The sequence below is a fragment of the Balaenoptera acutorostrata genome, chromosome 6, assembly GCF_949987535.1.
Source record: "Balaenoptera acutorostrata chromosome 6, mBalAcu1.1, whole genome shotgun sequence".
Lineage (NCBI taxonomy): Eukaryota > Metazoa > Chordata > Mammalia > Artiodactyla > Balaenopteridae > Balaenoptera > Balaenoptera acutorostrata.
This window is the reverse complement of record NC_080069.1, coordinates 36375906-36401529: the sequence shown is the minus strand read 5'-3', so window position 1 is coordinate 36401529 and position 25624 is coordinate 36375906. Positions and strand designations below refer to the sequence as shown.

The window sequence follows — 25624 nt, the reverse complement described above, 5'->3', positions numbered from 1 at the left end:
TGAAACTTGACAACCTGCTTCTAATATTCACATAAAAATGTGAAGAACCAAGAAGTTAGGAGGAAAGACTTGCTCTACCAGATAGCAAGACTTTGCATAAAGCAATAGTAATTACGACTGTGAGGTAATGGTGCAGAAACACAAATAGACAAATGAAAAAGCATGGAGAGCTTAGAAACATATGTGAACAATAGTACCATGATATAAGTGGCACAATATTAAGGATAAACTTTTCAGTTGAGTCTGTGACAAATGAAAAAATAAATGAAATTGTACCATTACCTCACACCATCCATAAAAATCAACTCCAAGCAGATTAAAAACCTAACTCTGAAAAACAATATATCTTTTATCTAGAAAAATATCTTCATAACCTCAGAGTAGGGAAGAATTTCCTAAATAAGAAAAATAGTGATTAATTATTAAGGAAAAGACTGATAAAATTTAACTATTTTAAAATTAAGATTCCTTTTCATGATAAGGAATACATGATAAAGGAATACAAGATAAATACATAATAAAGAAAATAAAAAGATATGAAACAGAGCAGGGAAATATATTTGTAATGCTGTATATAACTAACAAGAGGACTATCATTAACATATTTTTTAAAACTCCTACACAAATCAGTAAGAAAAAGACATCAACCCAACAGAAAAATGGGCAAAAGTCTTGAACAAGTATTTCATAAAAGAGGATACCCAAATGGGCACTAAAAAATGAAAAGGCACTCAACCTCATTAATAAACAGGGAAACCCAAATAAAAGCCAAGAAGATGTCATTATGCACCCACCAGATCAGCACAATTTAAAATGACTGGCATACCAAGGATTGGCAAGAATGAGGAGCAATAGGGACCTTCATGCGCTTTCGTCAGGAGTGGGAACTGGTACAACCACTTGGGGGAACAGTTTGCCATTATCTACTCAAGTTGACAATATGCTCACCCTAGGAGTCAGCAGTTTCACTTCTTGATAAGCTTCCCAAAAAACTCACGCACATGTGCTGTTTTGGACTGAATTATATCTGCTCAAAATTCACATTTTGAAGCCCTAGCCCCCAGGTGACTGCATGCAAAGATAGGGCCTTTAAGGAGGTAATTAAGGTTAAATGAGGTAATAAGTGTGGGGTCCTAATCCAATAGGACTTGTGTCCTTATAAGAAGAGGAAGAGACACCAGGAGTGCATAGGCACAGAGTAAAGGCCACGTGAGGTCACAGTGAGAAGGCAGCTGTCTATATGGCAAGGAGAAACTCTCATCAGAAACCAACCCGGTTGGCACCTTGATCTTGGACTTCCAGCCTCCAGAAGTGTGAGAAAATAAATTTCTGTTAAGCCACCTAGTCTGTGGTATTTTGTTATGGGAGCCTTAGGTGACTAATACTTGTGCACCAAGATCCAACTATCAGTATGTTCAGAACAGTACTTTTTATTTTTCTAGGGCCCAAACTAGAAACAACCCCAATTACCATCAACTGTAAAACAGATAAATAAATTGTAATATATTTATACAATGAAAATAAAAGAATACAGCTACACACAACAATGTGGATAAATCTTACCAACATAATATTAAGTGAAAGAAGCAAGATACAAAAGAATATATAGAGTTTAATTCCCTTTATATAACATCCAAAAATAGGCAAACCTAAACTACATAATTCAAGGATACATACAAATTTAGAAAACTTACAAAGAAAGCAAGAAAATTATTACTACAAAAGTCAGAATAGTGGGTAAGAAGGATTTTGTGATCCCATCTCATGACCTAGGTAATGATTACAAGGGTAATTATTCATTCAACTACACAGTCATGTATGATGCCTTTTTTCCTATGTCTAGATCATATTTCACAATTGTTGAAAGTATTTAAAAATTATATCATAAGCTAAGTGTAAGCAAGCCCAACAATATTCTGATTTTTCTTTTGATGATTGGGTTAATATCTTTCCTATACTTTAATATTTTTTTCCCTTTTTGTGGCTGTCCCTGATTATTGATGCAGGAAGCATGTCGACCTGATGAATAATCCAGAGCTAGATGCCAGTGTTTTTCCAGGCCTTAGAGACATGGCAGTGAACAAACCATGTGAGGTCCTCACTCTCAAGGAACTGCAGTCTGATTTAACCTCCCTAAATCCAAAAATGTCACCATGATCAATTTAATACCACCTGTCGTATGGGATTGCTCTAGGAATTAAATGTCTGGCCTCATGCATGTCACCCAGCAACTGTACAATAAAAGTTAGCTCCATTCCACATTCCCAGGAAGGAATGGCAGGTCTCATGTTTCTAGTTCCACCGTGGAAAAAAACCTACGTATATCAAAATGTGTTTATTCATCATTCTACTCACAACTGTTATCAATCCAAGCTAAAAATGAAAATTTAAAACAGGGATCAACAAATTGGGAGGGCCCAAGAGATAAATCTAACCCATCTTTTATTTATGCAAATAAAGTTTTATTAGAACACAACTACACCGATTCATTTATATATGTATCATCTACAGCTGCTTTCATGGTACAGAGCTGAATAGCTGCAGCAGAGATGGTCTGGCCCACAAAGCCTAATTATTTGCTATCTGGTCCTTTACCAAATAAGCTTGCCAATTCCTGTTAGAAAGCTTTGCCATTTCAGAAGACACATAGTATTTATTTAATATCCATTGCTAAGCACATACTTTTACTATTATTATGTTACATTAGTGGACCACTGAATGATATGAAATCTTTATTAAGAAGTTTCTACCCACTGCCAGCAGGAAGCACAGTGTGTATAGAAACGGACCTGTACTCTAAGATCAATGTGTAATTCTATAGCATTTCTACATCTTCCATCATAGCTATATGTACTTTCCATCACATACCTTAATAGGAATTTTCTTGTCAAAATCAGGGAAGTGAATTACTTTATTTAGCTTGGACACATATAGTATCATTATGGTAACTGCCATCTAAAGAAAAGGGAAGAGAAAAACTTCAGCAAAATATCTGTAAAGACTATTTGAGGTACAAACACATCAAAAGAAAAGAGATTCACCAAAAATATATATATATCTGAAAAGTCCATTTTCTAGGTTCCAAAAAAATTATTATTCCTTGAAATATTAAAATTGTTTTTCTTGCCACCGTATAGATTGCACCAGAACTATAGGTAAAAAGTATAACATCAAATATAACGTACACACGATATCTCAAGGGGCTCAAGGAACGACAACAGCGGGAAAAAGGAACAGTGTCCCCAAAACTGACCAGAGTGACCACAGTCGGTGAGGCTGCTTGTTGATCCTGGACCATCCTTCCTATGTACTGAGCATATGGTCACCTTACACCAGAAAGTAAGTGTGGGGATGAAAGGAAGGGGGAAGGGAGGCAAATTCCACACATAAACATATTTTGTAAAGTATAGTATTTCTATAACACATAAGTCAAATTAAGAGGAAAACAAATTTTAAAAGGGATTTATTTTTCTCTCCAATCTAGCCGGTGTTGCAAAAATATCTCATTCAAATGCTATTAATCTGGATTACACCAGGTATATCAGAAATACTCCAGGTTATTATTATAAAATAAAAAGTTTTAATATCATCTTTCTACACAAATTTTAGAACTTACTTTTCTCCACATTAGGATGCAAAAATTTAAGGTCTCCTTCAAAATGATTATCATCCTAAACCTTGAGCCTGAGTGTACAAACTTAATACTTATAATAGATTTATATAACTCAAGCCCACCCTGAATTATAATTGTAGTTTGTATATATGACTTACTTTATAATTCTTACAGAAATATACCAACACTTATTTAAAATATTCTGCAATTTAGACTTTTTAAATTTGGTCTGCTGGCTTCTTCCCCCACAAACTGCAAATCATAAACGTTTTTACCTTAATCGAGTACAATCCAGTGAATTTATTTGCCTTGGGCATTACAAAGGGCACATTACCACATACTATTGATCTTTTAAAGTACTTTTTAACATATTTTCACATTGAACCATAAAGATATAAATTTTTTGACCTTAAGGAAAGATATTGTTTCCTCGTGATTTTTTTCTCCCTAAAATGATGTGCAAAGAGTACCTTATTAGCAAAACATTTAACTAGAATAATGTTTAATCATATAAATTCCAGATTCACAATTTAAAATTTAGTTAACAGATACAATTTTTATAATTTTAAGTTTTTCTCCTTATAAACTAAAGGAAAACAAAAACAAAAAACTTTGGTGCCTGTTACCAAGTGCCTAATAGAAATCATCAGCATATGACCAAAAAAGTAAAAAAGCCACAAATTAATATTAATGGAAAATTTCAGAAACAGCCAAATGGGGTAAGTTTGAAAGTTTATCCAAGTTTATCCTTACACTTGAGAACAAACATCACAAACTTCAGGAAGGAAACTGCAAACATGTTTTGTTTGGCCTGTAGAGAGTTTTATGAAAATATGAATCTGTTGCCACCATTTACAAATTAGGGGGTTTGATGTAAAAATTAGATTTCCCTGATCCCTAGTGGGCCTCACCTCATCTCCCTAACCCTTTTCTTCTCAGGCACAGTGGCTTAAACTGTGCACACTCATCTGTTACCCAGCAGACCTTGAAGGCTTTCAGTCTGCTGCCCCCTTGCTTTAGAGTAATTAAATTCTATTAAGGAAGTTAAAATTAGTTGTTTTTTCCTACAAATACAACTGTTCCTAAATGGTAAAATGAAATAAGATGTGTGTCAATACTTTCTGTTGTTTCACCAAGAGTACCATAGTCCTCTGCCAGCTGAACAAATTCGTAAACCACAGTCTTAAACAAAAGCACTTAAAATTTCATCATGTGTACTGACAACTAATTAAGAGGGTAATTTTTTTTTTCACTTACCTGTCCAATTCCAAGAACAATTGGTGATGGGAAACTACAAAGAATATAGAATAACAAATAATATTAGCAACTGATAAAAAAAGTTGAAGACAATATACAACACATAATGATAGGAGTTATTAAAAAGTCTTAGACTTTTTTTTCAGTCTTAGTGAAATTGTCAAATTTGTTCACTTTTCATTTGTTCATTTCTTTTCCATTTTTTAAACTGATCATTGCTAAACTTGGCAAACTTCTATTGCCCCTTGAGGCAGACTGTCATATTAACAAACAACAAAATTGTATACGTAGAAAGCTAAAGTAATCTGGGGATAAATTACTAGAAATAATAAATAACTTTAGCAAGGCTACTGGATACAAGACGAACACATGAAAAAAATCATTTCTATGTCTATATATCACAAAAACACAAAGAACATAAAATTTTAAAGGTATTCATTTACAATACCACCCAAAAAACATCAAATAACACTAACTGGGTATTTTATGGTAATAAGGAATTATTTTTACTTTTATAGGCATGAAATAATATTGGGGTGGTAGTTTTTTTTTTTTTAAACAAAAAAGTCCCTCTTATCTTTCAGAAATTCATATTGAAATGCATATGAAAATATATTTTTAATTTGCTTCAAAATAATTTTGGGGGAGAGGTTGGGATTGAGAGGAGGAGTGATATAAATTTAGCAAGGTTGTTGAAACTGGATGATGGCTACATGGAGATTCATTATACGGTTTTCCTTTTTTCAAAATAATATACCCAGGTACAAATCTAATAAAAGATTTCTAAGAAATACCTCTACATAGAAAACTATAAATCAATATTTTAAAAATTAAAGAAGCCCTAAATAAATTTCATGGATTAGAATCAATATTGCAGTGAACCATTATCCACAAACTGACCTATAAAATCAAATCTCTCTGTAAAAACACGAGCAGGTATTTTGTGGAAACTGACAAACTGATCCTAAGACTGAATGCAAAGGCAAAAAGCAAACATGATCCAAGATAATCCTGAAGAAAAACAAAGTTGGAGGAATGACTCTACTGGATGCCAGGATTCTTTTTTTTTTGGCTGCGCCACACTGCATGCAGGGATCCTAGTTGCCCGACCAGGGACTGAACCTGTGCCCCGCAGTGGAAGCATGGAGTCCTAACCACTGAACCACCAGGAAAGTCCCCAGGATTCATTTTAAAGTTACAATAAATGAGAGAGTGCGGTATTTGCACAATGATAGTCTAACAGGACAAAGCAAGAGAACACAGATGGGGACAGATACACACCTTTATGGAAACCTGATTCATGACAAAGATGACCATGCAAGCAGTAGGGAAAGGACGGTCTTTTAACAAATGGCCCTAGGTAACTGGAATCAGAATCTTAACCCCTACCTCATACCATACTTAATAAGGCGGCACATCACTTCGCCGGGCTCACTCATTTTCCAGCCCTTCACTGGCTCCCAGTCATTCTCTCAGTCCACTAAAAAAGGGGAAATATCACCTAAAAAACCACCACCACCACCACCAACAACACCACCTCAGCCCTCAATCTGTATGTCAAAGGGAAACATACCTATTTCAGATAGGGTAAGAAAAGAATAAAGAACCAACCTACCTTATCAGAGAAAACCGAATGACTGCCTGGACAGCACCACCGTGAGAATAAAATGAACTCTAATGGATGCCAGATGCGCCACCCAGACACCCTCTTCTGGACTGAAGCACTCATTCCCCAGTTGCTCAAGAGCAACCTCAGCTGAAGAAAGCTGCCTTGCCAATAGCACCCCAACTCCCTGAGAGCAGCCTGTGTTCCAAGCCTGTGTGTCTATGCAGGGGTATAAAAGCCAGGGGCTTTCACCCCAATTCAAGACAGCTCTGTAGAGCCATTCCAGCTCCAGAGGCCCTGGGATCAGGCTTTGTTGTGATAAAGCACAGCCCAGCTTCTCCCTCTACCTAATCCTGCTTCCCTCACTCCCCAACAGGAGTGGGTCCCAAGAGCTCTGCCCAGTATACTTCCCCTGTATCTGAGAGTCTCCTTGCCCAGGAATACAACCTGCAACATGAAGCAAGATAATAAAACCACAACATAAACAAACAACAAAACAACAACAACGAAAGGCTTACAGAAGGAAGACAAAGAGCTCAGCCTAGAAGAGAACATAACACAGGGAGAGAAGGCACCCTTTATAACTGCTTCCAGCTACGGAACACCTTAATAAGAAGATATCAATAAAACAAGAGCTCAAAATTGAGATAACAAAGCAACCAAGTGAAATGAAAAGGGAACCTACAGATATAAGGAAGGCAACTGAGGATCAAAACAACATAACTGGGGGAGGACCTTCAAGATGGCGGAGGAATAAGACATGGAGATCACCTTCCTTCCCACAAATACATCAAAAATACATCTACACGTGCAACAACTCCTACAGAACACCTACTGAAAGCTGGCAGAAGACCTCAGACTTCCCAAAAGGCAAGAAAATCCCCACGCACCTGGGTAGGGCAAAAGAAAAAAGAAAAAACAGAGACAAAAGAATAGGGATGGGACCTGCACCTCTGGGAGGGAGCTGTGAAGGAGGAAAAGTTTCCACACACTAGGAAGCCCTTTCACTGGTGGGGACGGAGCAGGGGGGGGAAGCTTCGCAGCCATGGAGAAAGCACAGCAACAGGGATGCGGAGAGCAAAGCGGAGAGATTCCTGCACAGAGGATCATTGCCAACAAGCACTCACCAGCCTGAGAGGCTTGTATGCTCACCTGCAGTGGGGGGTGGGGGCTGAGAGCTGAGGCTTAGGCTTCGGAGGTCAGACCCCAGGGAGAGGACTGGGGTTGGCTGCGTGAACAAAACCTGAAGGGGGCTAGTGCGTCACAGCTAGCCAGGAAGGAGTCCGGGAAAAAGTCTGGACTTGCCTAAGAGGCAAGAGACCATTGTTTCGAGGTACACGAGGAGAGGGGATTCCTTCCCTGTCTACCCACAGAGGGCAGAGCACCACCTAAACAAGCTCCAGAGAAAGGCACGAGCCACAGCTATCAGTGTGGACACCTGAGACGGGCATGAAACGCTAACACTGCTACTGCAGCCACCAAGAAGCCTGTGGCAAGCACAGGTCACTATCCGCACCTCCCCTCCCAGGAACCTGTGCAGCCCACCACTGCCAGGGCGGTTACAACGTCATGCTGTTACAACGTCACGTTGTTACAACGTCATGCTGTTACAACATCATGCCAGCCTCTGCCGCTGCAGGCTCACCCCACATTCTGTACCCCTCCCTCCCCCCAACCTGAGTGAGCCAGAGCCCCCTAATCAGCTGCTCCTTTAACCCCCTCCTGTCTGAGGGAAGAACAGACGCCCTCAAGTGACCTACACACAGAGGCGGGGCCAAATCCAAAGCTGAACCCCAGGAGCTGAGTGAACAAAGAAGAGAAAGGGAAATCTCTCCCAGCAGCCTCAGGAGCAGCGGATTAAATCTCCGTAATCAACTTGATGTACCCTGCATCTCTGGAATACCTGAACAGACAATGAATCATCCCAAAATTGAGGTGGTGGACTTTGGGAGCAACTGTAGACTTGGGATTTGCTGTATGTGACTGACTAGTTTCTAATTTTTATGATTATCTTAATGTAGTTTTTAGCGCTTGTTACAATTGGAGGGTTTGTTTATTGGTTTGGTTGCTCTCTTTCTTTTTTTTTCTATCTCTTTCTTTTTTTTATTACCTTTTTAATTTTAATAATTTTTTATTTTAATAACTTTATTTAATTTATTTTTTTCTTGCTTGCTTGCTTTTTTTTTCTCCCTTTTCTTCTGAGCCATCTGGCTGACACTTGGTACTCCAGCCAGGTGTCAGGCCTGAGCCTCTGAGGTGGGAGAGCCGAGTTCAGGACATAGGACCACCAGAGATCTCCTGGCCCCACATAATATCAATGGGTGAGAGCTCTCCCAGAGACCTCCGTCTCAACGCAAAGACCCAGTTCTACTCAACGACTAGCAAGCTCCAGTGCTGCACACCCCATGCCAAACAACTAGCAAGACATGAACACAACCCCACCCATTGGCGGAGAGGCTGCCTAAGATCATACTAAGTTCACAGACACCCCAAAACACACCACCGGACGTGGTCCTGCCCACCAGAAAGACAAGATCCAGCCTCATCCACCAGAACACAGGAACAAGTCCCCTCCACCAGCAAGCCTCAACAAGCCACTGAACCAACCTTACCCACTGGGGGCAGATGCCAAAAACTACAGGAACTACAAAACTGCAGCCTGCAAAAAGGAGTCCCCAAACACAGTAAGTTAAGCAAAATGAGAAGACAGAGAAATATGTAGCATATGAAGGACTGAAGTAAAAATCCACCAGACCAAACAAATGAAGAGGAAATAGGCAGTGTACCTGAAAAATAATTCAGAGTGATGATAGTAAAGATGATCCAAAATCTTAGAAATAGAATGGAGAAAATACAACAAATGTTTAACAAGGACCTAGAAGAACTAAAGAGCAAACAAACAATATGAACAACACAATAAATGAAATTAAAAATACTCTAAAAGGAATCAATAGCAGAATAAGTGAGGCAGAAGAATGGATAAGTGATCTGAAAGATAAAATAGTGGAAATAACTACTGCAGAGCAGAATAAAGAAAAAAGAATGAAAAGAATTGAGGACAGTCTCAGATACCTCGGGGACAAGATTAAACGCACCAACATTTGAATTATAGGGGCCCCAGAAGAAGAAGTGAAAAAGAAAGGGACTGAGAAAGTATTTTGAAGAGATTATAGTTGAAAACTTCCCTAATATGGGAAAGGAAAGAGTGAATCAAGTCCAGGAAGTGCAGAGAGTCCCATACAGGATAAATCTAAGGAGAAACATGCCAAGACACATATTAATCAAACTATCAAAAATTAAATACAAAGAAAAATATTAAAAGCAGCAAGGGAAAAGCAACAAATAATATACAAGGGAATCCCCGTAAGGTTAACAGCTGATCTTTCCGCAGAAACTCTGCAAGCCACAAGGGACTGGAAGGACATATTTAAAGTGATGAAAGGGAAAAACCTACAACCAAGATTACTCTATCGAGCAAGGATCTCATTCAGATTCGAAGGAGAAATTAAAATCTTTACAGACAAGCAAAAGCTAAGAGAATTCATCACCACCAAACCAGCTTTACAACAAATGCTAAAGGAACTTTTCTAGGCAGGAAACACAAGAGAAGGAAAAGACCCACAAAAACAAACCCAAAACAATTAAGAAAATGGTAAAAGGAACATACATATTGATAATTACCTTAAATGTAAATGGATTAAATGCTCTAACCAGAAGACATAGACCAGCTGAATGGAAACAGAAACAAGATCTGTATATATGCTGTCTACAACAGACCCACTTCTGACCTAGGGATACATATAGACTGAAAGTGAGGGGATGGAAAAAGATATTCCATGCAAATGGAAATCAAAAGAAAGCTGGAGTAGCAATTCTCACATCACACAAAATTGACTTTAAAATAAAGACTGTTACAAGACACAAGGAAGGACACTACATAATGATCAAGGGATCAATCCAAGAGAAGAAATAACAATTGTAAATATTTATGCACCCAACATAGGAGCACCTCAATACATAAGGCAAATGCTAACAGCCATAAAAGGGGAAATCAACAATAACACAATAATAGTAGGGGACTTTAATACCCCACTTTCACCAATGGACAGATCAAAATGAAAATAAAAATGGAAACACAAGCTTTAAATGACACATTAAACACGATGGACTTAATTGATATTTATAGGATATTCCATCCAAAAACAACAGAATACACTTTCTTTTCAAGAGCACATGGAACATTCTCCAGGATAGATCATATCTTGGCTCACAAATCAAGCCTTGGTAAATTTAGGAAAATTGAAATCGTATCAAGTATCTTTTCCGACCACAACACTGTGAGACTAGATATCAATAACAGTAAAAAAAAAACTGTAAAAAATACAAACACATGGAGGCTAAACAATACACTACTAAATAACCAAGACATCAGTGAAGAAATCAAAGAGGAAATCAAAAAACACCTAGAAACAAATGACAATGAAAACATGGTGATGCAAAACCGATGGGATGCAGCTAAAGCAGTTCTAAGAGGGAAGTTTATAGCAATACAATCTTACCTCAAGAGACAAGAAACATCTCAAATAAACAACCTAACCTTACACCTAAAGCAATTAGAGAAAGAAGAACAAAAAAGACCCCAAGGTAGCAAAAGGAAAGAAAACGTAAAGATCAGATCAGAAATGGATGAAAAAGAAATGAAGGAAACAAGAGCAAAGATCAATAAAACTACAAGCTCGTTCTTTGAGAAGATAAAGAAAATTGATAAACCATTAGCCAGACTCATCAAGAGAAAAAGAGAGAAGACTCAAATCAATAGAATTAGAAATGAAAAAGGAGAAGTAACAACTGACACTGCAGAAATACAAAGGATCATGAGCGATTACTACAAGAAACTATATGCCAATAAAATGGACAACCTGGAAGAAATGGACAAATTCTTAGAAAAGCACAACCTTCTGAGACTGAACCAGGAACAAATAGAAAATATAAACAGACCAATCACAAGCACTGAAATTGAAACTGTGATTAAAAAACTTCCAACAAACAAAAGCCCAGGACCAGATGGCTTCACAGGTGAATTCTATCAAACATTTAGAGAAGAACTAACACCTATCCTTCTCAAACTCTTCCAAAATATAGCAGAGGGAGGAACACTCCCCAACTCATTCTATGAGGCCACCATCACCCTGATACCAAAACCAGACAAAGATGTCACAAAGAAAGGAAACTACAGGCCAATATCACTGATGAACATGGATGCAAAAATCCTCAACAAAATACTAGCAAACAGAATCCAACAGCACATTAAAAGGATCATACACAACGATCAATTGGGGTTTAACCCAGGAATGCAAGGATTCTTCAATATACACAAATCAATCAATGTGATACACACCATAGTAACAAATTGAAGGTAAAAACCATATGATAATCTCAATAGATGCAGAGAAAGCTTTCGACAAAATTCAACACCCATTTATGATAAAAAAAAACCCTCCAGAAAGTAGGCATAGAGGGAACTTACCTCAACATAATAAAGGCTATATATGACAAACCAACAGCCAACATCGTTCTCAATGGTGAAAAAGTGAAACCACTTCCTCTAAGATCAGGAACAAGACACGATTACCCACTCTCACCACTATTATTCAACATAGTTTTGGAAGTTTCAGCCACAGCAATCAGAGAAGAAAAAGAAATAAAAGGAATCCAAATCAGAAAAGAGGAAGCAAAGCTGTCACTGTCTGCAGATGACATGATACTATACGTAGAGAATCCTAAAGATACTACCAGAAAACTACTAGAGCTAATCAATGAATTTGGTAAAGTAGCAGGATACAAAAGTAATGCACAGAAATCTCTTGCCTTCCTATACACTAATGACGAAAACATCTGAAAGAGAAATTAAGGAAACACTCCCATTTACCATTGCAACAAAAAGAATAAAATACCCAGGAATAAACCTACTTAGGGAGACAAAAGACCTGTATGCAGAAAACTATAAGACACTGATGAAAGAAATTAAAGATGATACAGATGGCAAGATATACCATGTTCTTGGATTGGAAGAATCAACACTGTGAAAATGACTATACTACCCAAAGCAATCTACAGATTCAATGCAATCCCTATCAAATTCCCAATGGCATTTTTCACAGAACTAGAACAAAAAATTTCACAATTTATATGGAAACACAAAAGACCCCAAATAGCCAAAGCAATCTTGAGAACGAAAAATGGAGCTGGAGGAATCAGGCTCCTGGACCTCAGACTATACTACAAAGCTACAGTTATCAAGACAGTATGGTACTGGCACAAAAACAGAAATGTAGATCAGTGGAACAGGATAGAAAGCCCAGAGATAAACCCACGCACATATGGTCACCTTATCTTTGATAAAGGAGGCAAGCATATACAGTGGAGAAAAGACAGCCTCTTCAATAAATGGTGCTGGGAAAACTGGACAGGTACATGTAAAAGTATGAAATTAGAACACTCCCTAACACCATACACAAAAATAAACTCAAAATGGATTAAAGACCTAAATATAAGGCCAGAGACTATCAAACTCTTAGAGGAAAACATAGGCAGAACACTCTATGACATAAATCACAGCAAGATCCTTTTTGACCCAGCTCCTAGAGAAATGGAAAGAAAAACACAAATAAACAAATGGGACCTAATGAAACTTCAAAGCTTTTGCACAGCAAAGGAAAACATAAACAAGACCAAAAGAAAACCCTCAGAATGGGAGAAAATATTTGCAAATGAAGCAACTGACAAAGGATTATTCTCCAAGATTTACAAGCAGCTCATGCAGCTCAATAACAAAAAAACAAACAACCCAATCCAATAACGGGCAGAAGACCTAAATAGACATTTCTCCAAAGAAGATATACAGATTTCCAACAGACACATGAAAGAATGCTCAACATCATTAATCATTAGAGAAATGCAAATCAAAACTACAATGAGATATCACCTCACACCGGTCAGAATGGCCATCATCAAAAAATCTACAAATAAATGCTGGAGCGGGTGTGGAGAAAAGGGAGCCCTCTTGCACTGTTGGTAGGAATGTAAATTCATACAGCCACTATGGAGAACAGTATGGAGGTTCCTTAAAAAACTAAAAATAGAACTACCATACAAACCAGCCATCCCACTACTGGGCCTGTACCCTGAGAAAACCATAATTCAAAAAGAGTCATGTACCACAATGTTCATTGCAGCAGAATTTACAATAGCCAGGACATGGAAGCAACCTAAGTGTCCATCAACAGATGAATGGATAAAGAAGATGTGGCTCATATATACAATGGAATATTACTCAGCCGTAAAAAGAAACAAAATTGAGTTATTTGTAGTGAGGTGGATGGACCTAGAGTCTGTCACACAGAGTGAAGTAAGTCAGAAAGAGAAAAACAAATACTGTATGCTAACACATATATATGGAATCTTAAAAAAAAAAAAAAAAAAAAAAAAGGTTCTGAAGCACCTAGGGGCAGGACAGGAATAAAGACGCTGATGTAGAGAATGGACTTGAGGACACGGGGAGGGGGAAGGTTAAGTTAGGACAAAGTGAGAGAGTGGCATGGACATATATATACCACGAAATGTAAAATAGATAGCTAGTGGGAAGCAGCCGCATAGCACAGGGGGATCAGCTCAGTGCTTTGTGCCCACCTAGATGGGTGGGATAGGGAGCGTGGGAGGGAGATGCAAGAGGGTGGGGATATGGGGATATATGTATACATATAGCTGATTCACTTTGTTATACAGCAGAAACTAACACAACATTGTAAAGCAATCATACTCCAATAAAGATATTTAAAAAAAAAAAAACCATCACTGCCACATGAACCATTTCGAAGCAACACAGAACTAAATGGCCACTGCTTTAAACTGAATTACCAAGATGAGGTAATCACAGTGAATGAGCAGGGAAAAGACAAACTCTCAAACATAAACAGATATAGAAGATAGATATCACCAGAGAGGGCTAATTGCTGTGCTGTTCTCTCAGTGAAGAGAGAAAATGATTAAAAGATAAAAGGCAAATTTTTTTCCTTGACATGGGGAGAATAAGTAAACTCTCCAGATCTAAAAGCACACTTGTTGCAGAAAAAGCTGTTAAGAATATTCAACACGATTAATACAGCAGCCATGAACTCTCCATAAAAATACTACCATACAACAGAATCAACCAATTAGGAGTCAAATCAAAATAATGAACTCTGAAATGGAGACACTGTGATAAAAGGGTGCTGACTACTGTATCCATTTAATATAGAACAGATTCAAACAACTGTGGGAATAATTACACAACAGGATGCTACACTATAAAAGAAGACATGGAGGGGAGGAAAGATGGGAAGAAGTATGCAAATGTCATCATTCATAGCAGAGAAGCCATATATACTATCAGAAATTGAAAAAATATATATTTGAAAGTCAGCAATTCTTTTTGTTGAACTCTAATTTCTCTTTTCTCCATTCAGTTCAGTTAAACTACATTTCATACGTACATGCAACTGGCAGTCCTCACCTTTAGTAAGCCTTCAAACACAGCCAGCATGACTAATGGTAGCACAATCCCTCATATGATGCAAGCTGAAGTTTACAGGGTCATCTATAAAGTGGTCTTGCCAAAAAATGTTTAATCTGAATGTAATCAAGCCTTTAGATCTAACTTTCAGTTAAAAAAAAACAGAGAGTAAGTTAAGTGAGACTTCAAAAAATAAATCAGACAACCCATAATATGGGACACTTTACAACACACCTGGCCCAGGCTTTTCAAAGTCAGTATCAGGGGAAAGAGGTGGAATGGGGGACTTTTCTAGATTAAAATAAACTAAAAAGACATAACTGTATGCGTTGCATGAAGTTTGATTGGATCTTGATTCAAATGTTTAAAACAACCATAAAAACGTCTTGGGGATAATTGGAATGATTATAGATTTGATATTCGATTATTTTAGGAAATTACTGTTAAGTTTGTTAAGAACAAAAATGATACTATGTAGGAGAATATCCACATTTCAGGAGAGGCATGTTGAAATATCTGAGTGTAGTGTCATGATGTATGCAGCTTATATTCAATGGTTCAGGGGAAAATGCAAATATAGCAAAATGTTAATTACTGAACCTCAGTGGTATGTGTATGGGTGTTCATTGTACTTTGCTTTCCACTTTTCTGTGTGCTTGAAACTTTTCATAATAAAAAGTGGTGGAGGGACTTAGGTGATCCTCAAAAAATTAAATAATTAAATGAAAGCACCCCCCCCCCCTCCATTTCCCACTCCTTTTTGGATTAAAGAAAACAATTTATAAAGAAATGAGTAAATAAGTAGCATCTATAATATATACTTTATATAAAAAGTAATTCAATCTATGAATCTTTCTCCAATCCATCCATCTAAAAAGACGTCTGAAGTTATTGCCTAATGTCAATTATAGTAATTTTTAAAATTTTACCCTAATATTTTTCTTTTGTTTGAATTCTTTATAATGATCACACAGAATGACTTTTCTTTAAAAAAATATTTCAAAATATTGATTCTAGGTAGTGGGAATATGCAATATTACTGTCTTCTTTGTACATTTCTGTATTTAAATAACTCCCAATTTTTTAATTGAATTATTTTAGGAGTGAATGCAAGGAAGTAAAGACAGTATGTGTGCACAACTCTTTGAAAAGTCTGACTCTGAAAGGAACAGAGAAATGAGCACCCATGTGGATCAAGGGAGGGTTATTTTTGCTTGAGAAACCTAAACATGTTTTAAGCCAGTAGAGAGAGGTTGCTGACGCAGAATAGAGGAGAATAATGAAAGGAGCCAGGAGAAGGGGACATCCAGAAGTGGGGAACTGGACCTTCCACAGGAACAAGATGCTCTGTCCGTCATAGCAGAAAGGGGACATCATCTGACGGTTTCAATTTCCTCAATGAAGTAGCAGAGGAGAGTGGAGGATGGGGGTGTGGGAGGTTTCAGGGTAAAAGAGAAAGTGGGAAGGAGTCATTTCTGTGACAAGGAAAGCAATCCCCCAGAAGAAACTAGCAGGTGGTACTAGAGCCGGTTGAGGCTTGTGATCATCAATTCAACGTCAACCCAGCCAGCCCGGAAGTGTTTTTTCTCCCAGGACAGTCAGAGCTGCTCAGTGCTGAAGGAAGGACGCAGAAGGTAGGCTGTGCAGGACAAGTACCAGCCAAGGCGGGAGCTGGAAAGGAGTCTTGTGGCTTCCAGCGCAGGGGCCCTCCTGCTGGACCAGGAGGGAAGGGATGCCTGAAGGGCGATGTGGCAGAAATGAGCTGGGTTGCAGCGCCGAGCGCGGACATCCTGCACAGGGACTGGAGTGGCTGGCAGGGTCACACTGAGCACACGACCCTAGGAGTGACCACGGGATGTGGGACAAGGCGGGCTGTGATGGTTCAGTGTGTGTATCCCAAAGTCCTGAAGGCTTATGCGAGTCTGGGTGGAGAGGAATACCAGGACTCCACTAAATTAGCCACAGAAGCTCAGGAGCCATTACAGAGAGTACAGAAAGTGAGTGCTGAGTCTGGACTCTCCACAGAGCAGGGGCAGTGGGAAGCTACGAGGACTCAACCCCACCTCCTGGCCACACCTGGGGTGTGACCAGGATCCAGCTCCTTTCCAGGGGCCAAATGGAACAGCATCTTCAGGAGAGAGCCGGTTTTCATCAGAGTAAGAGAAAATTAGGAGTTGTTTTTGTTCTTTAATATAGACTTCCAGCACCCACCACTGGAGACTCAGATTCAATAGCTTTAAAAAAAAAAAAACTCTCCAAGTGATTCACATTACCAAGCAAGTTTGGAAACCACTGTATTAAATGATCCTAAAGCCTTCGATTGCATAAAAGTAGACACACAGCAAATATGGAGCAAATACTTGTTGAACTGAATACAACTAAGTTTATATTTTTTATTAAGCATCATTAGTGAATCTTCCGCATGTCATAGAGAATAGTATTAAAATAGCAACAAAAGCAACAACTCCAGACTGCCTGCACAACCCTCATGAATGTGATTCCGAAGAACCACTAGTGTCACCAAGTGGCCACAGATTCGTGCCTCTCCCTCTCGCCCCAACAGGGTCTGACAGTCCAAGTCCTTCAAAGGCTCTCTCTGTCCAACCAGGTAAATTTAGCATCTCAACGACCTAAAACTAACAATAACTAAGACCACCCATCAGTCTTGTACCCCAACCAGACACAATCTACTCAAACTGGAAGAGAAAAAAACATCCCCTGAGCTACATTCCCGTAATCCTGCAAATTAGGTGACTACAGAAAGATCCTTCCTTCTATCCTACAACACAACATTCTGTCCTCAAACAGCTAATGTTTGGATCAGATTTCCATGGTTTATTGTTATAACCAAATCACCCCAACCCTCTTCCCCTCAAAAACGTGCTCCTAAAGCATTTTGAGAGAGAGAATAAACAATGTTTTTTGAACAGGGCCCTCCAACTGTATATTACATTACGGAAATGTGAAATATTTACTTATAAGGTTATAAGGGGCTTTGCCTTGCTGAGACAAAAACTCAATTTCCTCCTTCCATCATGGAACTCAAAATTTTAAAGATGAAAAGGCTAGAGCATGAGATGTCTCATATAAATTCTTTCTGGTCGGACACTATCCTTCATCTTCCAAGCGCTTAACCAGTGTTTACTGGTCCTGCTTCCAACAAGAAGACACATGTTTTTGGAGGCACTGACTGCCATGGTCAGTGAGCACACTACTTAGTCAAGAGCAGAAAGTAGAGACTTATCTTCAAACTTCAACTGACATAACTGTCAACACTCCCAAAAAGCCTATTAATAGCATTCTCTTGTTTTTTACAGTAGGTGTTTCTTTTTCTTTCATTTGCTTGCATTGTATACTAAATGATCCATGTTTACGTATCTATTCATTCTAATTTCTTTGAGGGAGGGTTTCTGTTCCCCATGGACGCCAGCAAGCATGCTGCAACACACTAATAGACCTTGTAAAGAATATCAATAGTAAATTTAAGAAAATTGAAATCGTATCAAGTATCTTTTCCGACCACAATGCTATGAGACTAGATATCAATTACAGGAAAAGATCTGTAAAAAATACAAACACATGGAGGCTACACAATACATTACTTAATAACGAAGTGATTACTGAAGAAATCAAAGGGGAAATCAAAAAATACCTAGAAACAAATGACAATGGAGACACGACGACCCAAAACCTATGGGACACAGCAAAAGCAGTGCTAAGAGGGAAGTTTATAGCAATACAAGCCTACCTCAAGAAACAGGAAACATCTCGAATAAACAACCTAACCTTGCACCTAAAGCAATTAGAGAAAGAAGAACAAAAAAACCCCAAAGCCAGCAGAAGGAAAGAAATTATAAAGATCAGGTCAGAAATAAATGAAAAAGAAATGAAGGAAACAATAGCAAAAATCAATGAAACTAAAAGCTGGTTCTTTGAGAAGATAAACAAAATTGATAAACCATTAGCCAGACTCATCAAGAGAAAAAGGGAGAAGACTCAGATCAATAGAATTAGAAATGAAAAAGGAGAAGTAACCACTGACACTGCAGAAATACAAAAGATCATAAGAGATTACTACAAGCAACTCTATGCCAATAAAATGGACAACCTGGAAGAAATGGACAGATTCTTAGAAATGCACAAACTGCCGAGACTGAACCAGGAAGAAATAGAAAATATGAACAGACCAATCACAAGCACTGAAATTGAAACTGTGATTAAAAACCTTCCAACAAACAAAAGCCCAGGACCAGATGGCTTCACAGGCGAATTCTATCAAACATTTAGAGAAGAGCTAACACCTATCCTTCTCAAACTCTTCCAAAATATTGCAGAGGGAGGAACACTCCCAAACTCATTCTACGAGGCCACCATCACCCTGATACCAAAACCAGACAAAGATGTCACAAAGAAAGAAAACTACAGGCCAATATCACTGATGAACATAGATGCAAAAATCCTCAACAAAATACTAGCAAACAGAATCCAACAGCACATTAAAAGGATCATACACCATGATCAAGTGGGGTTTATCCCAGGAATGCAAGGATTCTTCAATATACGCAAATCAATCAATGTGATACACCATATTAACAAATTGAAGGAGAAAAACCATATGATCATCTCAATAGATGCAGAGAAAGCTTTCGACAAAATTCAACACCCATTTATGATAAAAGCCCTGCAGAAAGTAGGCATAGAGGGAACTTTCCTCAACATAATAAAGGCCATATATGACAAACCCACAGCCAACATTGTCCTCAATGGTGAAAAACTGAAACCATTTCCACTAAGATCAGGAACAAGACAAGGTTGCCCACTCTCACCACTATTATTCAACATAGTTCTGGAAGTCCTAGCCACAGCAATCAGAGAAGACAAAGAAATAAAAGGAATCCAAATCGGAAAAGAAGAAGTAAAGCTGTCACTATTTGCAGATGACATGATACTATACATAGAGAATCCTAAAGATGCTACCAGAAAACTCCTAGAGCTAATCAATGAATTTGGTAAAGTAGCAGGATACAAAATTAATGCACAGAAATCTCTTGCATTTCTATACACTAATGACGAAAAATCTGAAAGTGAAATTAAGAAAACACTCCCATTTACCATTGCAACAAAAAGAATAAAATATCTAGGAATAAACCTACCTAAGGAGACAAAAGACCTGTATGCAGAAAATTATAAGACACTGATGAAAGAAATTAAAGATGATACAAATAGATGGAGAGATATACCATGTTCCTGGATTGGAAGAATCAACATTGTGAAAATGTCTCTACTACCCAAAGCAATCTACAGATTCAATGCAATCCCTATCAAACTACCACTGGCATTTTTCACAGAACTAGAACAAAAAATTTCACAATTTGTATGGAAACACAAAAGACCCCGAATAGCCAAAGCAATCTTGAGAACGAAAAATGGAGCTGGGGGAATCAGGCTCCCTGACTTCAGACTATATTACAAAGCTTCAGTAATCAAGACAGTTTGGTATTGGCACAAAAACAGAAATATAGATCAATGGAACAGGATAGAAAGCCCAGAGATAAACCCACACACATATGGTCAACTTATCTTTGATAAAGGAGGCAAGCATATACAGTGGAGAAAAGACAGCCTCTTCAATAAGTGGTGCTGGGAAAATTGGACAGGAACATGTAAAAGTATGAAATTAGAACACTCCCTGACACCATGCACAAAAATAAACTCAAAATGGATTAAAGACCTAAGTGTAAGGGCAGACACTATCAAACTCTTAGAGGAAAACATAGGCAGAACACTCTATGACATACATCACAGCAAGATTCTTTTTGACCCAGCTCCCAGAGAAATGGAAATAAGTACACAAATAAACAAATGGGACCTAATGAAACTGAAAAGCTTTTGCACAGCAAAGGAAACCATAAACAAGACCAAAAGACAACCCTCAGAATGGGAGAAAATATTTGCAAATGAAGCAACTGACAAAGGATTAATCTCCAAGATTTACAAGCAGCTCATGCAGCTCAATAACAAAAAAACGAACAACCCAATCCAAAAATGGGCAGAAGATCTAAATAGACATTTCTCCAAAGAAGATATACAGATGGCCTACAGACACATGAAAGAATGCTCAACATCATTAATCATTAGAGAAATGCAAATCAAAACTACAATGAGATATCATCTCACACCGGTCAGAATGGCCATCATCAAAAAATCTAGAAACAATAAATGCTGGAGAGGGTGTGGAGGAAAGGGAACACTCTTGCACTGTTGGTGGGAATGTAAATTGATACAGCCACTATGGAGAACAGTATGGAGGTTCCTTAAAAAACTACAAATAGAACTACCATACGACCCAGCAATCCCACTACTGGGCATATACCCTGAGAAAACCATAGGTCAAAAAGAGTCATGTACCAAAATGTTCATTGCAGCTCTATTTACAATAGCCAGGACATGGAAGCAACCTAAATGTCCATCGACGGATGAATGGATAAAGAAGATGTGGCACATATATACAATGGAATATTACTCAGCCATAAAAAGAAATGAAATGGAGGTATTTGTAATGAGGTGGATGGAGTTAGAGTCTGTCATACAGAGTGAAGTAAGTCAGAAAGAGAAAAACAAATACAGTATGCTAACACATATATATGGAATCTAAGGGAAAAAAAAAAAAAAAAAAAAGGCCATGAAGAACCTAGTGGCAAGACGGGAATAAAGACACAGACCTACTAGAGAATGGACTTGAGGATATGGGGAGGGGGTGGGGTGAGATGTGACAGGGTAAGAGAGTGTCATGGACATATATACACTACCAAATGTAAAATAGATAGCTAGTGGGAAGCAGCCGCATAGCACAGGGAGATCAGCTCGGTGCTTTGTGACCACCTAGAGGGGTGGGATGGGGAGGGTGGGAGGGAGGGAGATGCAAGAGGGAAGAGAAATGGGAACATATTGTATATGTATAACAGATTCACTTTGTTATAAAGCAGATGCTAACACACTAAAAAAAAAAAAAAAAAAAAAAAAAAAGAATATCAATAGCCCTAGGAACACCAGAAAATATCCCAAATCCATCCCTTCCCTCCATATCCACTGCTACCCTCCACCCCAGTCCAAGCCACCACTAAAAATTATCTAGAATATTACAATCGATTCCTAGCTCCAATACCATCAGTTTTTCACCCACCCAAGAGCCAAAGAAATCTTGTTAATCATACAAACGATGCCGTGTCACTACCCATGCTAAAACCTTCCAAGGGACTTCAAATTGCATTTAGACTAAAATGAAAACTATTTATCATGGTCTCTCTACCTCCACCCCGGTCCCCCAATATCTGCGCTCAACACAGCAGCTACAGGGAGTTAGATCATGTTACTCCTTTGCTTGACACCTTCCAGAAGCTCCCTGAGAGCTTCCGCGGTGGCCACAAAGGCCCTACACAATCTAGAAATCCATTACCCTGGGACCCTACCTAGTACCATTCCCACATAAACTCCTTACTCTTCCATGCTGGAATGTTCTTCCCCCATCTCCCTCACCTTACTCATGCCTTGGCTCAACTGTCACCTCCTTAATGAGGCTTCACTGATCACGCTGAGACTAAAAACTCTTCCCCATGCCCACAGTCCCTAACTCCCTTTCCTTATTTTTTTCTCCTGACCACACAGCTGCATCTGACTTATATAAATTCTACCAGTTTATTTACTGATCGACTAGAAGGCTCCGGGTATGCTCCAGGAATATGGATGGATGCTCCACGACATATGGAACTTTGATCTGCTTTGTTCACTTCTGTATCGCAAATGCCTAGAACAGTGCCTGGCATATAACAGGGGCTTAGTAAATATTATTGAATGAATGAAGGAACTGATCCTGCCTTCCCTGCCTACCTCCACGTTGTCTTTCCTACCTTCTCCCACTTGCTCATTCTAGCCAGAATGACATTCTCTCTGTTCCTCCAGCAGGCAAAGCTCGTGCCCACTTCAGCACATTTTCTTCTGTGTGTAATGCTCTAGCCCCAACCATTCCACCCCAGGCACTCTCATAGCATACCTGAAATCACCTTGCTTATTCATGAGCCCACCTGTTTATTTTCTGTCTCTACCGCTGATACGGAATCTCCACAGCAGGAGCTTTGCATTTTTCACAGCTGCTTCCCTGGTGCCAGTGATGGGCTTGGCACATAGTAGGTGCTTGGTAAATATCTGTTAGAGGTGGAACCAGCCAAGCTCATGTAGGTCTCAGCTTTTGCAAGTATAAAATAAAAAGAAGATACTCTAAGGTCTCTTTGGGCTCTTTATAAAATTCTGATTTTACATTCTTGCAGCACAGTATAGTTTACAAGGAGCCCTCACTTCTGACAGCTCGCCCAGAGATCTGGGAGGTAATTCACAGAGTTGTAATTATCCAGTTTCTGCATCTGAAAAAACTGCCGACTCTGAGACTGGCCCAAGAGGCACAGCTATTAAGTGGTGGAGCTGGGTCTAAATGCACAGCTCTTTCAATGCCTATACAACGAAAGCAGAATTAAACAGGATTTTCTAGTCTTTACAAATAGGTTCAAGGAACTACAAATTTGCTGGTTTACTGCACATTCAACCAAAAAAGTATAGAATATGAATTTTTAATTGTTTTCCCCATTCTTCCATGAACATGCTGATAATCTGAGAATGAATGATCAAACAGTGCGAATAAACTTATCCACTCAGGACTTTTCTGATGGTTGAACATCTTGATTTGTATAAAGAATAGTCACATTTGAAGAACACATTCAGATCACTTGTTCCAGCTCACCGGTACTTGTGAAAGCACTGGGAGGTAGCTCTACAAGCACAGCTGCGAGGAATGTCCTACAGCAGTAAGTGGCGGTGAGGTGTGCCCGCACTCACTGAGAGTTGAATGACTTTGCTAGGTTGTGGTTTGGTTTTCAGAACACTCCGAAGGTCCCGACCCTGTGAAAACGTGGTCCATGTGCCAAGCACACAGCCGCCCACATTGGCACGGGAGTCAGCAGTGAGGCTCCCCGCTCGCTGTCCCCGCCCGCCCGTTGACCAGGGCGCGGCCAAGGTGCACCGAGGGCAGGGGCAGCCCCGCCGCTCTCCTCGACACGGGGACCTCGGGGGTCAGGGCAGCTCCCGCCGGACAACGCGGCGCCGGAACGGGAAGGTCCCGGGGCAGGTTGCCGCGGAGCAGCCGGGGGCCCCCGCGGACCCCGCCCGGACCTCTGGCGCCCGCCTCACCGGTAGGTGGTCAGCAGCGCCTTGTTGACCAGCACGAGGAGGAAGGAGCAGGTCCCGTAGAAGAGTGCCGACAGTAGCTTGGCCACCCGGGAGGGCAGCCGCGCGGAGGCGGGGTCCGTACCCGAGCCCTCGGCCTGGCGGCCTGCCGTCATGTCCCACGGCTGCCAGTCTCGGCCGCACTCCGGCCCGCGCTGCCCCAGTTCCGTCCCCGCCCCCGGCCGGCGCGGGAGAGGGCGCGGCCGAAACAGGAAGGGCCACGGCGGGAACCCTCCAAGCCCGAGAGCCCTGCCGGGCGCCCCACGCTGCCGACGCGGAGGGAGCGGGTTCGGCTGGAGTTCGTCCTCAAAAGCACCACTCTCTGTCTGTGTCTAAAAGGAGAACAGAAACGGGTCTGGGAGAGTTTAAAAACCCTACCTTCCTCCAAACGGCTGCCTTGGTGAGAAACGTTAAGACTTAGGGTTTGTTTTGCTTTCTTTTTTTCCAATATTTTTAACTTACAATTTACATACAATGAAATGCAATTTTACGAGTCCACAGTCGATGTTTTGACAAATGCATACACCCGTGTAACCACCCAAGTCAAAACACAGAACATTTCAATCACCCCAAAAAGTGCCCTTTGTGTCCCACTGGTCGACCCCCCCCCCATTTCATTCTGATTTCTATTACCCTAGGTTAGATTTGCCTTTTCAGAAAATTCATATAAATGAGCATGTACTCTTTCAAGGCTCTTTTCGCTTTCATTATTTTTGTGACTCACCCATGTTCGAGTCTTTTCATTGTTGAGTAGTACCACAATTTGTTTATCCATTCACTAGGTAGGTGCTGGGCATGTTTGGTTGTTTCCAGTTTAGGGCTATTGCCAAAAAATGCTTCCATGAACATTCATGTACAAGTTTTTTGTGTGAACGTATATTTTCATTTATCTTCGGGAAATACCTAGGAGTGGAATGGCTAGGGGTATAGTGGGTGCAAAGTCTCCAGGCTGTTCTTGCCTCTGGGTCCTTTAAGGCAGGTTCTCCCCCTGCCCATTTCTTTTCTACATGGGTGCGTCTAAACATCAGGTTGTTGTTCATGTTAACTGAAGGAGGGCCTCCCAGAACTGCCTACTCTGACCAGAGTCTACCTGCTCTAGCATTTTTTCAATTAAATGTCCCATATTTTCATTCTAAATAATTAATTTTAAAAATCTGAAATTTCAACTTTTTAGAAAAGCTAAAGATTTCAAGTTAAATAGATATTTGAGCCTAACTATATCGATGCCATGCAATGGTTTTCTATTGGAGTCACTGAACAACCAAAAACATTTTCAGTACTGATAAGAACTAAAGCAGAACTTCTGACAAATAACGAGCACTAA

At 39.6% G+C, this 25624-nt stretch overlaps 1 protein-coding gene across 7 annotated transcripts in view; it reads right to left on the bottom strand.

Annotated features, from left to right (window-relative positions):
* Positions 1-24458, bottom strand: part of SLC35D2 (solute carrier family 35 member D2) — a 68574-nt gene extending 44116 nt beyond the window's left edge. For all 7 annotated transcript variants that reach the window (XR_009008732.1, XM_057549114.1, XM_057549113.1 and 4 more), the window contains exons 1-3: positions 24265-24458; positions 4871-4904; positions 2869-2955 (exon numbers count right to left, since the gene is read on the bottom strand). Coding sequence is in view for 6 of the 7 variants with exons in the window: in XM_057549114.1 (XP_057405097.1) it covers positions 2869-2955; positions 4871-4904; positions 24265-24416 (273 nt within the window). In the remaining variant the exon portion in view is untranslated. The remainder of the gene's footprint in view (positions 1-2868; positions 2956-4870; positions 4905-24264) is intronic.
* Positions 24459-25624: the final 1166 nt, after the last annotated feature.